Below are 14597 nucleotides of genomic sequence, written 5' to 3'. Positions count from 1 at the left end.
TAAGAAAAGCACAGGTGGAAATAACAAAGGATATGATGGTTGACTTCATGGTGCTGTGCATGCTGGCTCAGCGCCATGGTCTACTGGGATACTTGAATAGAACATGGGCCATTGTCAATGTTAGTAAAACTTGTGCGTTTCCCAAAAGTTGAAGAGTCGGCGGCCAATTAGATAACTTCCCTTGGTTACTTTCCCCTAGGAAGAAGTAGTGTAACTGGTTGATGAAGTCCCAGTGGGAAGAAGAGGAGAAGCCCAATATAGCAAATACACATATTTGACAACGAGAAAACACTTCTGTAATGTGTTAGCGTTCACCGAGCTGAAACAGCAATATCCTTTCGAGTCAAAAGCTGCATTTCAATGGTGGCAACCTTCCCCAGGAACTAAGAACCTTTGCAGGAACTCTGCTTTTCCTCTGAAGGAGCAGGTTGTGAGAATAGTTCTTAACGAAAGCCATTTAGTTTTATAGAGGTGACTCCTTTAACCTATGATCAACAGAATGTGTTTCAAACTTATCGTTACTGTATAACATATTAGCATTTTCATTAGTGTGATATTGTCATTGGTTTCAGACTGGAATCTAACTTTGTATTTTCCACCACAGAAAAGGAGCAAAAGAAGCTTGATGTTTGCCTTTAACACCACAAACTCCGTGCACAGACATCAGCGGTGAAGCTCATCCTCCATCGCAGGTCAAGTCCCGACGCTGCCTCCAGGTCTGGATGTTATGTTTACAGACAGAAATCATTTTCATAATGATGATGAATGTGAAACCTTCCCGACAATATGCGCCTTGTGTACTGTTTCCCCCGTCCACAGCGTTTCAGCTGGGGACCCGGAACTCTCATCGCGTCGGCTCTTTCCATCTCCCTGTAATTGCTCCATCACTTTAATAGATAAATAAATAAGTAAAAACAAACCCCAAAATGAACTGCCCCGCGCCGAGCATCCACAGCTCATTTAGCCCTCGGCATAATGAGAGAGCTTGCGTAAAAGCGCAATCAATTTCTAATGTGCTAGTTTACCGCACCCACCAGACTGACAGCCGAGTCAATACACGACAAGAAATTTAATGGTGTTTTTTGGAGTAACAGTCTACAGCAATGCATGATGGGGAAACAAGGGAGTGCCCGGAGCGGCTTGGAGCAATGAGCGTGTCAAAACTGCTCGGGGGGAAATTGGCAGGGGGAGATTGAGGAGCAGGGACAGCTGGGAAGAAAAATCCGAAGTGACCAAGTGATGAACGGCCTTAGTGTTAACTGGAGAAGTCTGTCGCAGCCTCACAACACAAACTCAGAGGGACAATGAAATGCGTGCGTGTTCATTTTTAAATCCAGACACCATTTGTGCTGAAATGAAAAACTAACATACACTTATTTTAAAGCATCTCATGTATTCTTTACAGAGTTAGTCAATACTCCCCCCTCCTCCCTCTTAAAAACAAATGCAAACCAATATGAAATAACAGACAGTTTCCCTTTGCCAGTCTCACATAACGACCAGCAAGACGGCCATCAGCAGCGTCAGAGGCAGGGAACACATCGACAGAAGATGGGTCCCGGAGGCGCCGTTAGCATGATCCGTTCATTTAACATGTTCCCTTCATCTGACGCCAGAGAGCTATCTAAGAAATGCCAGGAACATCACGTACTGTTAGCAGGGGAGCAAGAGAGGAACCGGGCAGAAATTAAACGAAAAGAAGAAATAACAAGCTCAAAGAGGACAGAGGGTAAAGAGTCACTTCATGCAGACATCGTTATAGGGCGAGGACTGTGGACACTAGCAGCTATTCGTCAGGTTTCGGGGAACTGTGTCACTGTTGAGGGATCACTTCCACTTCCTCTTCCTCTTCCTCAGACTCTTCCTGCTGGCTTTTCTTCTGGGGAAAGGAAAACAAGGAGAGGAGAGAAATGTTTAAGACACAGCAAGTATCTCAATTTTATACTAAATTCTAATTGTAACCAGTGTGGACAACAGTCACACTGGTGTCCAATAATTCACTTCAGCCACTAGGGGTCACCCAATCAAAACAATAACAAAAGGCCTTGCTTGATGAACTCCTGAAGCAGCGTGGGATCATGGGAGTTTTTGGCTTCACCAACATTGTAGATGAAAATTCAGGGCGCAAATCATGTTCATGGGTGAGGTCATGTATTAAAATTGTATTCACGTTACTCAGACAATGAATAATCGTGACCCATTATTAATGAATGACCCAACAGTGGAAGGACAAACTGTCTAACTAGCTGACTGGCTAGCAGAGCGTTTATCCTTGGTTGTACATCGTTTGCCCCGGAGGTTCTAGCAGAGGTGAGCCGAGCCACGGATAAAGCGAATTAGATGATATCAAAGGCGAATAAAATAAAACATTTGTCACGCTGAATAAAACTGGGGATTTCTCTGGGTTTGAACATGGTGGGAAACATTTTAGATAATGCATGAACACAAGTCAACAAGATATATAACATAAGTCTAGTTGTTATTAGACATTGTAATGAAGAATTGTTATATATTATATCTTAAACATTCTTGCAGTCTGCTCTACAGTAGTTTTACTCTATTGATTTGGTTGCACCTGCGTTTGCTGGAGGTAACGATAGAAATGTCTTTACACTACGAGTCCCAGAGTTCCTTTTTGAATGACACATTTATTGATCACCGGGGAAGACGATGGGCTTCAGGCAGCTATTTTGTTACAAACTGTCACCAGGAAAACAAGCAGCCCTCGAGTTCTCCGTAAATCTCTGGTGAGGCTTCTTCCAAATGTCCTCTGTTCAAAAAGCAAGGGAGTTCCTGATTGTGCCATTACATAACTACTGCACAGCTCATGAACTGTCATCTGAATTTCATCGACCGTGCCTGTTGCTCTGCGTGTCGGGTGTCTGCAAATAGTCGAGCTAAAGAGACCCTCTAAAGCTTATATTTGTCAGAATATGATTCCCCAAATGACGTCTTGATGATGTTTTTATGACATTTTATCATAACAATGTAAAAAAATCTGAAAGTGCTGCATGAATGTGTGCGTGGAGCAGTGAATGGGACTTGAAGGTGCTTTGGTGGTCGTTAAGACTATGAACACAGTGTTAGCATGAGAGTATATAAAGCATGTGCGGAGGGTTGCCTGGCCCATCTGATACATCTTGTTTCCTGTGATCATTTGAATCAAGAATGGAAACAGCAGAGCCCCCCGCTAACAACTCTAACTACCACGCAGGGAAGCAACTGATGAATGTAAACGTATTAAGTGGCTATAGCAGGATTAATGCCAGCCATAGATAATAAAATTAGGTAATCGCAAATCAACAAGTACACCATAACACTTGGGTAAGACTGGAGAAAGATGGTGCTTACAGTAAATAAAGAGATGACAGTGCCAAGTGGACTTCTCTCATATTTACATTCAGTGTTTCCATAACACATTTACTCTCTATACCTCATCCGCACGTGTGTGTGTGTGTGTATGTGTGAATGCACATCTTTGTGCATGTGGACAAGATAAACAAAACAGGGAAAGTAAAATTGCAAAACTCAAGAGGGAACCTTTAATCACAACTTTTAATTGCAACTACATATTAATGTTGTACTGCGACTGCTCGCTTGGTAATTCAGGGACGGGGCTTGCATATTATTTCAAAATTGATTTCAAAACAACTTAGACGAAAAGAAAAAATGTCACAAAGTTCAGTTCTGCAGTTTTCATTCAGCTCAGTATCTGCCCCCCCTCTCGAGTGACGTAATTAAGCCTCTGTCCAATAAACTACAAAAGTAACGTTGATCAATTTCAGCCAAATGTTTACAAAACAGGCTCAAGTAATAGTCTCTTGTTCCAGAACTAACCTGGAAGCAGACAGAACCATCAGGGGCTCAATTTATGTTAAAATGATAACATTAGCAAGGACATTGGAAGTAGGTGCGCTGAGAGGGATGCAGCACCGCCTTCTCTCCAGTGGTGTAACTGCAAGGCAAATAAAGTTTACTTTGAAAGTTTGAAGGGGCTGCAACACCCCCTACTGTCCAGTGGTGTAACTGCAAGCTAAATAGGTTTATTGAATTAAATACCAGTAGATTTACGGCTGTGTCAGGGTAAGGGTTAGTAAACGGCCGTGTGATGTAACATCAGGTCCTCGTGAATACTTTTGGTCCTTTTGCTCATTTAAGCACAAGAGAAATACACTTGAATAATTCCAAAGGAGATTCATCCTCCATCTGCCAGACTGATTATAAACCTCAGCATTCTGTGAAACACTTCTCTAGTGAAATAAATTGGTGAGATGTCAAAATGTTAAATCATTTATATATATTTTAATATCTGAATGATTGACAGTAAATATATGAAAAAAAAGTCAAGGGGCGAACGTGAAAACTCCACTTAACTAAAGCCTGAAAGATATTTAAAGGTCCTACCAGTTTGAGGAAGTCGATGAGTTTGTATGCGTCTTCCCCGGTAGAGAGGTCCAGAAAGTCCCGTGGGATTCTGTAGCTGAGGCAGGGACTGGGCTGCACCGTCACCTCACTGTTGGTGCAGCGGAAGGCAGGGCCCTCCTGCACACACAGAGAAACCATGATGATGAAGCTGCTTTACTGTTTTACACATTTCTTTCTCAGCTGAGCCTTCATCTTTCTATAAAAAGACAATGAAATAAAATGATCTGTTGGAACAAAAGACGTTTGTTGATGGCTGACCTGCTGGTGAGCGACTTCTCCGGACGTCAGCTCCTCCCAACTGAACAGCAGCGAGTCTGTCACCTGTCCGAACGGGTTCAGGTCAATCAGCCACACTCTCCCCTGCAACACACACATGAAATTAAATGAGGTTTGCAAGGGTCGTGTTTAATTATTTATTTCTAAAACAGAATTCATGAGTGGGCTTACCTGGCTGTCTCTGTAGACATCAAACACAACTGCAAAACAAAAAGAAACACTGAACATTCAATAACTTAACATTTATATCACATCAACTAGTTTCACAAAGACAAAGTGAAAAGTTGTAAAAATTGCCTTAAATTAAATTTATTAAGTTGAGCAAATGTTACACTAATGACCAATGAACACTATAGGAATCTCGCACACATCCTCACACATTTCAGTCGGGACCTTTTGTCTCCCGTTCATTCCCGATCTGTGCGATCGAGAGTCGGATAAAACATTTGCTTCCTTTGCATTCATCTGCACATGTGTGACCACCATGCGTAAACAGAGACAAGCTGACCACTATAGCAGCAGCGATGGTGAGGACAACCACTCCTATAAGCCCAAACTAGTCCATCTTTTCAATCAGTTTAGATTGAGAGCATCCTGTGTTTAGCATGCTTTTTGACCATAAGAAGTTAAAAGGAGTTTGTAGTAAGAGTGTGAATAACAGAAAAGGAAGCTGGGGCTCACAGTCTTCGTCCAGGAAGTTGTACTGGATGTGCTGGCTGAAGAAGTCCTGTATGGCGTGAGAGATCTGCTCCTCCTGCTTCAAGACGTGCTGGTAATACTGAGTGTAGTCTCTCTGGGAGATGGCTGAGAGACGGGACAGATACAGAAATGTAATCAAACAATTAACTTATGGATATAATAGTTTAAAAGGTATTTTTTCATAAATAATTCCCCCTTAAGACATGTTCAGTTCCCTTTGTTCCAGGATGTTTCCCTCATCAGCCAACTTGGCAGCTCACTTAGTAAAATGTGACAGAGCTGTGATAGTGTCTTTGGTTTACAACAGTTGCTGATGGTGTGATAGTGAACGGTGGGTTTATACCGATCAGTTTGTTTTCTTTGACAAAGCAGCGAAACTCTCCTCCAGAAATCAGCTCGCTCCACTTTCTCAGGACCAGCTGAGGACAGAAGGAAAACACGAGTGATAAAACGTAGGCTTCCCTCATGATGGAACACTGAATCCTCTTAGGCACAGGTCAAGATGAATACATCTATATTAAAGTGCGTCAAAACTAATTGGGACAATGCGTTATATAATATGTATGGTTTGTTTTTAAATACCTCATAGTTGATAGCAGGATCTGGGGAGTCCTGGTCACTACAGTGAAGGAATCTGCAAATGAAGAAATTAATTAATTCAAAATGAAATAAAAATGAAATGTGTGTTCTGTAGCATCAATATGGAACAGAAAAGTATTAAGGTCAGAAATGAAGAAGACTGAGAAGAGGTCAATTTTATTATATTTTGCATCTCGGGAATAACGTCAAAATGTTTGGTTTAAACTTGACATTTCCAGATTTTAAGAAAATATCAGACTACTAATGTGAGCACTTATGACTGCCTCTATAAAATGACTTTTGAAGTTGAATTGATGAAATTGTTCTTCAGCAACTGTTTAAGAAACAAAGAAATCCTTGTCATGTCATCCACCTATACTGTATATAAAGTATTTGGGTTACACTATTGGTTATTGACTCTACCATTCACTCTTCTGACTGATCAAGAGCAGTCGACTTTATTCTCAAATAAATCTTGCTCCTCTCATCTTTTCCCTAATGCCGGGGGGTAGTTTCAGCCACGTTTTACTGCTGATTCCGATCAGCCTGTGCACAGTGAACCCGGTCTTTTGTTGGTGTTGGCTGTCACATGCAGTCCCTTGATAAAGTTTCCAGACCCGTTTGTTTTTTGCACATTTAATTAGCAGGTTAAATTTTATATTGATCAAATCGCCATGTTTGCACATCAATCTTTTGAGTAGGTAGTCAGATCTTTAATTCAGTAGTTTATAAAGATCCCTCTGGCAGCAATTGCCGGTTTGAGCACACGTGGGTTTAGGCAGTTTATCAAATTCCTTTTAGCAGATCCTCTCAATATCTGGTAGATGGGATGAAAAGATTTTCAGGTCTCTCCAAACGTTCTATGGGGTTTACGTCCGAGCTTTGGCTGGACCACTGAAGGTCAGTCAGAGACCTGTGCCAATCCACCCTTGGGTTGTCTTGGGTATATACTTTGGGTCATTGTCGTGCAGGGTGTTCCTTGGACTGAGTTTTGCCCTTGACATTATATACACAGATGTGTGACTTTGTAAGCTATGTCCCATCAGCACAGGTGGACTCCAGTCAAGTTCTATACACATCTGACCTGACCCCATGTTTAAACACCGTCATTATAGATAGTGAAGAAAGATCGACAAAGTTGCCATTAAAATCTAATGTATATGGAACACAACTCAAATGTGAAAGGGTCTAAATACTTTCTGTGTGTGTGTGTGTGTGTGTTGGTGTGGTTGGGCTGCAAGGCTTACGGCTGTGCGAGGTCGTGGGTGACGAAGTCTGAACTTTTGAAGAGCAAAAATATATCACTGAGGCTCTGACACTGCAGGGAGCTGTTTAGAGCAATCCAGTTTGCATCCTGGAGAAGAGAGAGAGACACACACATGAACATTCTACGTTATGCCTCAGTGCTTTCTAATGCTGCGAATAAAAGGACAGGTCACATAGAAACACATTTCTCAAGCTGAGGAGGGGAAACTGTTTTTTTCCCCTAAATTTTTCATAAAGCAGCAGCGTGCAGTGCTTTACCCGAGGAGCGCTCCAGTTGAGTTTTGGAAAGACATAGCCACCCAGGGCGTTTATTGCCTCCAGCACTCTCGAGGTGAATTCTGGGAACTCAGGAGCCTGGCGGGCAAAAAGATTGATGCATTATTAAGTCATGTAGATGCCACAAGCGTGAAGGTTACACAAAATTCTTCACCATAACAGTGAAGAGGAAGTAATCGGACAAAAGATAGTTTCAGGTATTGAACACTATTTAATAAGAAACCATCGATTTCCTTACCGTGGCAGTGGTGGTTGTCTCATCATCTGACCACTAGAGGGCAACAGAGAACAAGAAACAGGATTAGGTAAATACAAAATTACCAGTGTTCAAGAAATAGCCTTGAAAGGACAGATTGAGGAAAGTGATATTTCTCCTGAACATGAGAGCATGGAAAGCTTTTCAAATGATAATCCAAATAAAACTAATGGAAGGAAATATGAGCATACCATGACTACTTTAAATGATGTTACCAAACCCATGCTTTTAGCTAAATAAGTGAAATATATTTTCTAATTGGGAGCTGGCGATGCAATGACTCATTTCCTATTGAAAAAAAAGAAAAAGGATGAAACCATTTCCAGGTGAACAAACCACCTCCGTTTCTGTTCCTATACCTGAACGTCTTCCTCTGCATCCGAGTCGTTGTTGTTGGTGTGTGTCTGCTGTGTGTTGTTGTCACTGGAGACAAGAGAAAGGAACAGAGTCAATTTGGGAGCTGCATTTCAAACTAGACATAAATCAAAACCATTAACAAGGCACAAATCAGCTCTGAGGATATTGTAATGCCGACTAGTAACGTTAGTTCGTCTGCTACAAACAACCAAATAGCATCTTTAGATTGATGCTTCTCAAACACACCAGGTCAGCTGAAGCATTTTGGCTATATTGACAAAAGTGACATTCTACAAAGAGGATTGTAAATAATATGATCAAACAACTGTTTTTCCATAAAGAAGTGTTTACAACCAGTGTTTGTGTGTGTGTCCTCATACCTCCCAGAGACTACCAGTGTCCCATCGTCCAGTAAATAATCTATTACATTCTGAGGCAGTGGAAGAATCAGGCTGAAAAACAAGATATACGATCACTCGGATTATAAACACATCAAATAATATATTGAATAACAGACATCAGAAGAGGTTCCTGCTGTGAGCTCAGAGGTCCAGTCACACACAAGGTGGAGGATGAAGAAGACAGTGGAGGTTTGTGGCTGCTCGCTAACGTTAGCTCGCTGAAATGAGCTTCACTAGAAGAAGAGAGAAGACAGGGCTGCTCCTGCTGATCTGAACAACCTGAGGCCGTTTACCTTTTAATCGTGTGTTTCTTGAATATCGGATACCAAACCGAAAACTGACAGTTGACAACTTGCTCCTTCTTCATGCTGCAATATCCTGTAATGAAAACGTGTCCATCGGTAAATATCCTCCGACTCCGCTGTTTTTTCCATATCCATGTTTTTTTCGCCCTGAGTCTATCTGCGGCATTTTAATGAAACAAAATGGATTTTTTTTTAAACACAATAAAGTTTATTTTAAAAATGTGTTTAAATTCCAAAAGTTATAATCAGTTAATAAATTTGATTTATTGCCGGAACAACTTGGTGAATTGGTGTTTTCAGGTGGGGACGTTATTTCGAGGTACACAAGGAGGCGTGGTTGAAGCAAACCCGCTGATTTTAACATAGATCGTCTATGAGAAAGACTGGACGCTCAGTACCTTAAAACATTTTTTTAAGGTTGTTTGATAACTCCGTATCATTCTTACAATAGAAGACGAAAAAATGTTTTTGTTATGAAATAGGAAATTTTCGACAATATTTTAATATTTACAATTTATTTGGTGTTTTTTTGTTTATGTCAACTAACAGTATTTTGCACATTTATCGTAATTCATTCTATAATATAAGTATTGTTAAGCAACAATCGTTGTTTATTATTATTTTTAGTAATTATATGATATAATCTACACTAAGAAATATTCAATTAATAAATGCAGTCTTTTAGGAACTTAACTTGGGTTATGTTTGCCCTACCGGAAGTGCTAGCGGAGTGACCCATCTGTGCTTCTGTACATCTCTTCCACCACGACTAACCACTAACGCGCGGCTGCAGTTTCACGTGAGTTAACTTTAGTTGTTTTCCTCCATTTTTCCAGATTATTATAAAGTTTAAAAAACACACGAGCTTCCAACGTGTTGTCATGTGGAGCAGCTAGCACACCTAGCAGAGAAGCTAACCGCAGCCGGGACTGTACACGTCCCTCTCGGTCAGAGTTGGCTCTGTGTGTGTTGCAGCAGCTAATTGAGCAACACATGACCACAAACCTCCCGTCTCGACCACAGACTGTTCATGAAAAGGTCTGGAAACTGGGGTTTGTAACCGAAGCCTCGTCTGATGTCGTGTTCCATCCAGGTTTAAAGTTGTCGAATTGTCTTCTCGTCCGTTTACAGTCGTCACAATGTCAACAATGAGCAACAGTGAGGAGCCCAAAGTGACCACAGCCCCACACATAGTGGACGAGGAGGTAGGCTTGGTTTTTCCCACAAGAGGATTTCTCCTCTGAACCAAACTGGATGCATCAGTCTATAATAATATCTAATGTGATCTGATGTGCAGATACAGTATACAAAACAACATATATACTGTGTATAATATACAATTATCTATTTATTTATGCTCTAATTTAGTCTAATATTGGAATTTTTGTGAGTATGGATGTGAAAAGAGTAAAACAATATATTAAAATGTTGAATCTAGGACACTGTGTGTTCAATCAGAGTTGAATCAACTCCTCTAACTATTTTAAGTACAAGCTTCACAAACCTGTGTTTACCTAACCTAACCAGTTTCTGGTGAGTGTCATCGTTGCTTTACCTTGTAGCTTAGATTGAACTGGAGGAGGAACTGTACAACTAGACCCGATTTCTTTCTGTCATTGCTTCCCCACCGCTGTCTCACAGATCAGCACCGATAAGAAGTAATCAAAGTAACCATCTACTTCTTAAAATAAAGTTTTTACATTATACTCTATGTACTTATAGTGGATACAAACATTTACATGATGGTGTTGTTGACCAGAAATGGGAAAGATGCTATGTTAAAACCATTTTCATAATCCTCTTTCCCATAGTCTTAACTGTGAGTCACTGAGTAAAAGGGTCAAATAGAAAACAGAATAAAACCACAAAGTCGACATTCATCACCGTAATTTTTCTTAAAACTCTTCCTTGTATGGAGCTTTTAAGCTGTTAAGCATTGGGATCAGTAAGTGATGCTTTAATAATAACTTAAGACCCAAAGACACTATACATCTTTAACTCGGGACAAAAGACTCCACACAAAGATATGCTGGGGCTTGGGGTTTCGTACCTCTCAGGTCGTCCTAGCTCAGGGTCTTCATGCTGCCCTCTCTGTTCCAGCTCATGGCAGCGGGGAAATGGATAAAACTGGAGAAAACAACGTACGTGGACCCAGCTGGAAACACCAGGTACTGCTCTATAACTCACTAATATCACTTAAAGTAGAAAACAAAGCTGCTTCCCCTTAAGCTGCTTTCACTCCCTGTTTTCCATCCACCAGAACCTGGGAGACTGTGAAGAGGACAACGAGGCAGACCCACATAGACGTGGACGGTGAGCAATATCCCTCCCTTTCCCTGGCTCGTCCGCCTATAGTCCAGTTCTTCAGAGTCTAACACGATTCTCCTGCAGGTGTGGGAATCATCGCCCTCCTGAAACGGACGCTCCATAAAGACTGTGTAGTGATGGTGAAGCAGTTTCGTCCTCCTATGGGATGCTGCTCTCTGGAGTTTCCTGCAGGTCAGGCTTCTTTCCCCTCGCATGCATGGACAATTATTTTGAGCTGTGGAAGGGACTATAATGATATGATATAATATATATGCTGTATAGTTTGGTTTCAACTGATACAATGGTGTATATTATCTGTGTCTGCTGTGCTCAGGGTTGATCGACGAGGGGGAAACGGTGGAAGTTGCTGCCCTGAGGGAGCTGAAGGAAGAAACCGGCTTCAAGGGCGAAGTAGCGGGAGTTACCCCAGGTATCACCACACAGAGAGATACTGAACAGCTCATACATCAGCTGCCTCCCCTGCTTGTTTCTTACCACTTGTTTCCAGGTGCAGTCTGGGTGTGTGTGTGGTGTTAATATTATTACTTTGATCGTAGTGACCTGCCTGGACCCCGGGCTGTCTAACTGCACCACTCAAATCGTCATGGTCAACATCAACGGAGACGACATGGAGAATATCAACCCGACGCAACAGCTCGGTGAGCAGGGTTCAAACATTCATGCACCTACTGATTCATTTGTTCGGTCCCTTACTCTTGTTTGATTAAACATTTACCCCTCATCCTCTCACACTAGTTATTCCTTTTATTTGCTCAGTTGTAATACGATTTAGTCTCTGGCTCATTTCATTCCTGCCACCTCTTACTCTTTCTCAAATGCCGGACCTCTTGTTCCATGTTAGTCATCATTTAATCGTTCTCAATCTGAATTTACTCTGAGCTGTGACCAAGATCCACAAGAGGGGCTGTTGAACGAGTACAGTCAGTCAGTAGTCACTCAGGGAGTAAAACTCGTTCAGCTTGTTCAACTAGAACAAAGAATCCAACACATTTATACGCCTCTATGCCCGTACATTAACTTATCTGCCACAGTATTAAAATGGACCCCCACAGATTTTCTTGTGTTTTCAAATGAGCAAAACTCTACGGTTCTGTGTCATCAAAGTGTTTGCTTGAAACATACAAATAGTTTTAACCATCTCCTGTTGTGTTCTCCCACAGGCGATGGAGGTGAGTTACCTTTTTATCACTTTTCAGAAATAATCATTTTTGTCCATAAGACAAATCCTCACACATCATCACCACTTGTATCTTCTCTCTCCAGAATTTGTAGAAGTCATCCTTTTACCTCTTGATGAATTCCAGTCGAAAATAGACGGTGAGACCACTGTTTTGTTTTTTTAGCAGAGAACTTATGACAGCAACAGGATGGAGCACACCATCGCAAAAACGCTAACGTACTTGTTGCTGGTTCGATTTTGCAGATCTGATGAAGAAAGAGAAAATTGTGGTGGACGCTAAAGTTTACATCTTCGCGATGGGGATGGTTCAGGCCTTCTTCAAACCGAGGGAGCTCCCTGTCCTGAAGCAGTAAAGCGTCCCGGGGATCGAGAGGAATAACCGTCTTTAGTCATATTCCTAGGGCTCCTACACAGGACTGGAAAGATTTGAAAAAGCACAGTTAAGGAAACAGTTGATTTCCCTCCTCTAATAAGGCCTCATGTGAAGAATTAGACTCGAACGGTGGCTTTATACCCCATGTAACCACACCCAGTATTTTAATATTTGTCCATTGAGCAACATGGCTGAAGATGCAATGAAATTGAACACAGCATTTATGAAATCATATCATTAAAATCAAAGTCTCACAAAAAAAACCTTGGTTTAAGAAACTGAGCCTATGAAGGAGCCCTAGTTACGCTACATGTCCTGGACCACGCTTTGCTCTCTGCATGGAGGAACTGGAAAACACCGTGAGGCTGCACAATCCGGTGGCCGAGTATTTGCACGCTTAACGCCGAATATGTCTCAGGCTTTAGTCTTGTATGCCTCAAGTGACTAACAGTTGTTAACAGGTTTTTACGAGATTATAAGTAGTTTGATAGGATGCCATTTATTTTGATTTTTTTTTTTATCTTGTAATTGTGAAACATTCCTTACATTCCCTAATATAGGTTTTGCTGAATATATGGAGGGAAAAACATCACCTCACTCCATCTAAACTCTTAAAACTGGTTCTTTGTTTGATATATTCATTCTTTTTCACAACTAGAACTTTGAAAATAAGGTTTTTGTTTCAGTCTCCAAGAGTCAAAGATTTGGATACAAACATTTAACAGAGTTCTATCAATCTGCCAAATCGAAAAATATATCCTGCAATGTATTAAAAGTAACATATTTTGGACTATTAACAGTTTTAACTAAATTAGTTTTGTTTTGACTCCATAGTAAATGAGCAACAGATGTACTGTTCTGATAAAATCCGTAATTGACCAAAAGGAAATATCCTGTGCTGTGCCTCTAACCTCATTACGGTGCAATTACCTATGATGCTGTAATTAGCCTAGATATTACTGACTAATGAATAAATGTCATACTACCTATGTTCTGTGGGCTTCTGTTCTTTTATTTGTTTGTCATTGTGATAACACAAAAATACTACCAAACAAAGATCCATGAAACTGATGGACATGAGCCCATTCAGCAGGTCTCACCCATATGGACAGGCTACACTGTGTCTTTAGGTCCAAATTCTGTGGATTTGACTTAATTACAGTTAGTGGATTTTCCTTCAGTGCTCCTTCTTTCCCCTGCTCGTTTTCCTCTGCTGTTGACACACCCTTTATAGCTGCAGTGGCAACAGAGCTATTTATGCCTGCACACAAAAAGGCATGTAGTGCACAGTGCACACACCATTTGCAGCCAAGCCATATGGCATTCTAAAATAAATGAGGGACACAAGGTATTTTAAGTGTTTTTGTTATACTTAGGGAAAGTAAATACTGAGGTATGTGTGTGTGTTTGTGATATTGAGTCAACTTGGTACATTTCACTCACTTATCTGTTCAAATAGGGGCTCTGATGTAGCATGAGCAATTTTGTGTCAATTGGACAATGTTACAACTTCATTTTCACACTGATCAGTAGGAGGCGCTGTGACCCTGCACTAATATCAATCATCTGATGCTGACGGTTTTGGTTTGAAACTCTTCTTTTTGAGCAGAGATAAAAGCTTCACAGTGCTCGAACAATATTTATCGATACATATAAGACTTGTGTTCTACTGCTATTGATAAAATCATATTGTGATGATTGATATCGTTTAGTTGTCGAATCCTAGTTTAAGTATAAATCTGCTTTCACAAATGCACTAAACTTTTCCACACATTTTAATATTATAATTTTGTTATCACTGTTTATTACAAGCGAACCGAACTATACCATCAAACTCCAGTCCAGCAGGTGGCGATACTGCACCTTTAAGCTAGTT

At 40.9% G+C, this 14597-nt stretch overlaps 2 protein-coding genes across 4 annotated transcripts; one reads left to right on the top strand and one right to left on the bottom strand.

Moving 5' to 3' along the window:
• Positions 1-1050: 1050 nt before the first annotated feature.
• cdc123 (cell division cycle 123 homolog (S. cerevisiae)) lies at positions 1051-8944 on the bottom strand. Its single transcript, XM_053415088.1, has 13 exons — positions 8829-8944; positions 8515-8586; positions 8137-8200; positions 7760-7792; positions 7504-7599; positions 7227-7333; positions 5983-6034; positions 5744-5819; positions 5383-5505; positions 4873-4901; positions 4684-4785; positions 4405-4542; positions 1051-1879 (listed from the first exon to the last, which is right to left on the bottom strand). The coding sequence occupies exons 1-13, from the start codon at positions 8900-8902 to the stop codon at positions 1814-1816; spliced, it is 1032 nt and encodes a 343-aa protein (XP_053271063.1). The 5' UTR covers positions 8903-8944; the 3' UTR covers positions 1051-1813.
• Positions 8945-9548: 604 nt separating this feature from the next.
• On the top strand, positions 9549-13710 carry nudt5 (nudix (nucleoside diphosphate linked moiety X)-type motif 5). 3 transcript variants are annotated; one of them, XM_053415089.1, is made up of 9 exons: positions 9549-9639; positions 9972-10045; positions 10941-11008; positions 11101-11153; positions 11232-11339; positions 11482-11577; positions 11705-11815; positions 12432-12485; positions 12592-13710. In XM_053415089.1, the coding sequence occupies exons 2-9, from the start codon at positions 9980-9982 to the stop codon at positions 12699-12701; spliced, it is 666 nt and encodes a 221-aa protein (XP_053271064.1). In that variant the 5' UTR covers positions 9549-9639; positions 9972-9979; the 3' UTR covers positions 12702-13710. The 3 variants fall into 3 exon arrangements, 1 of the variants encoding a protein (XP_053271064.1); XR_008333844.1 differs by having other exon boundaries at positions 9552-9639; positions 9934-10045; positions 11705-12485; XR_008333845.1 differs by lacking the exon at positions 9549-9639 and adding an exon at positions 9646-9878 and having other exon boundaries at positions 11705-12485.
• Positions 13711-14597: the final 887 nt, after the last annotated feature.

Source organism: Pleuronectes platessa, chromosome 22 (genome assembly GCF_947347685.1).
Source record: "Pleuronectes platessa chromosome 22, fPlePla1.1, whole genome shotgun sequence".
Classification (NCBI taxonomy): Eukaryota; Metazoa; Chordata; class Actinopteri; order Pleuronectiformes; family Pleuronectidae; genus Pleuronectes; species Pleuronectes platessa.
The sequence above is the reverse complement of the archived record's forward strand: the minus strand, read 5'-3'. Positions and strand labels throughout refer to the sequence as shown.

What these genes read in the sequence shown, in the direction of transcription:
- cdc123 (XM_053415088.1), bottom strand. Translation starts at nt 8,902, where the DNA reads ATGAAGAAGGAGCAAGTTGTCAACTGTCAGTTTTCGGTTTGGTATCCG. An exon ending in ACACTGGTAGTCTCTGGGAG is followed by an intron (nt 8,201 to 8,514) that starts GTATGAGGACAC and finishes TCTTGTCTCCAG; the next exon opens with TGACAACAACACACAGCAGA. An exon ending in CAAAGAAAACAAACTGATCG is followed by an intron (nt 5,506 to 5,743) that starts GTATAAACCCAC and finishes CCCGTCTCTCAG; the next exon opens with CCATCTCCCAGAGAGACTAC.
- nudt5 (XM_053415089.1), top strand. Translation starts at nt 9,980, where the DNA reads ATGTCAACAATGAGCAACAGTGAGGAGCCCAAAGTGACCACAGCCCCA. An exon ending in CTCTCTGGAGTTTCCTGCAG is followed by an intron (nt 11,340 to 11,481) that starts GTCAGGCTTCTT and finishes TGCTGTGCTCAG; the next exon opens with GGTTGATCGACGAGGGGGAA. An exon ending in ATTCCAGTCGAAAATAGACG is followed by an intron (nt 12,486 to 12,591) that starts GTGAGACCACTG and finishes TCGATTTTGCAG; the next exon opens with ATCTGATGAAGAAAGAGAAA.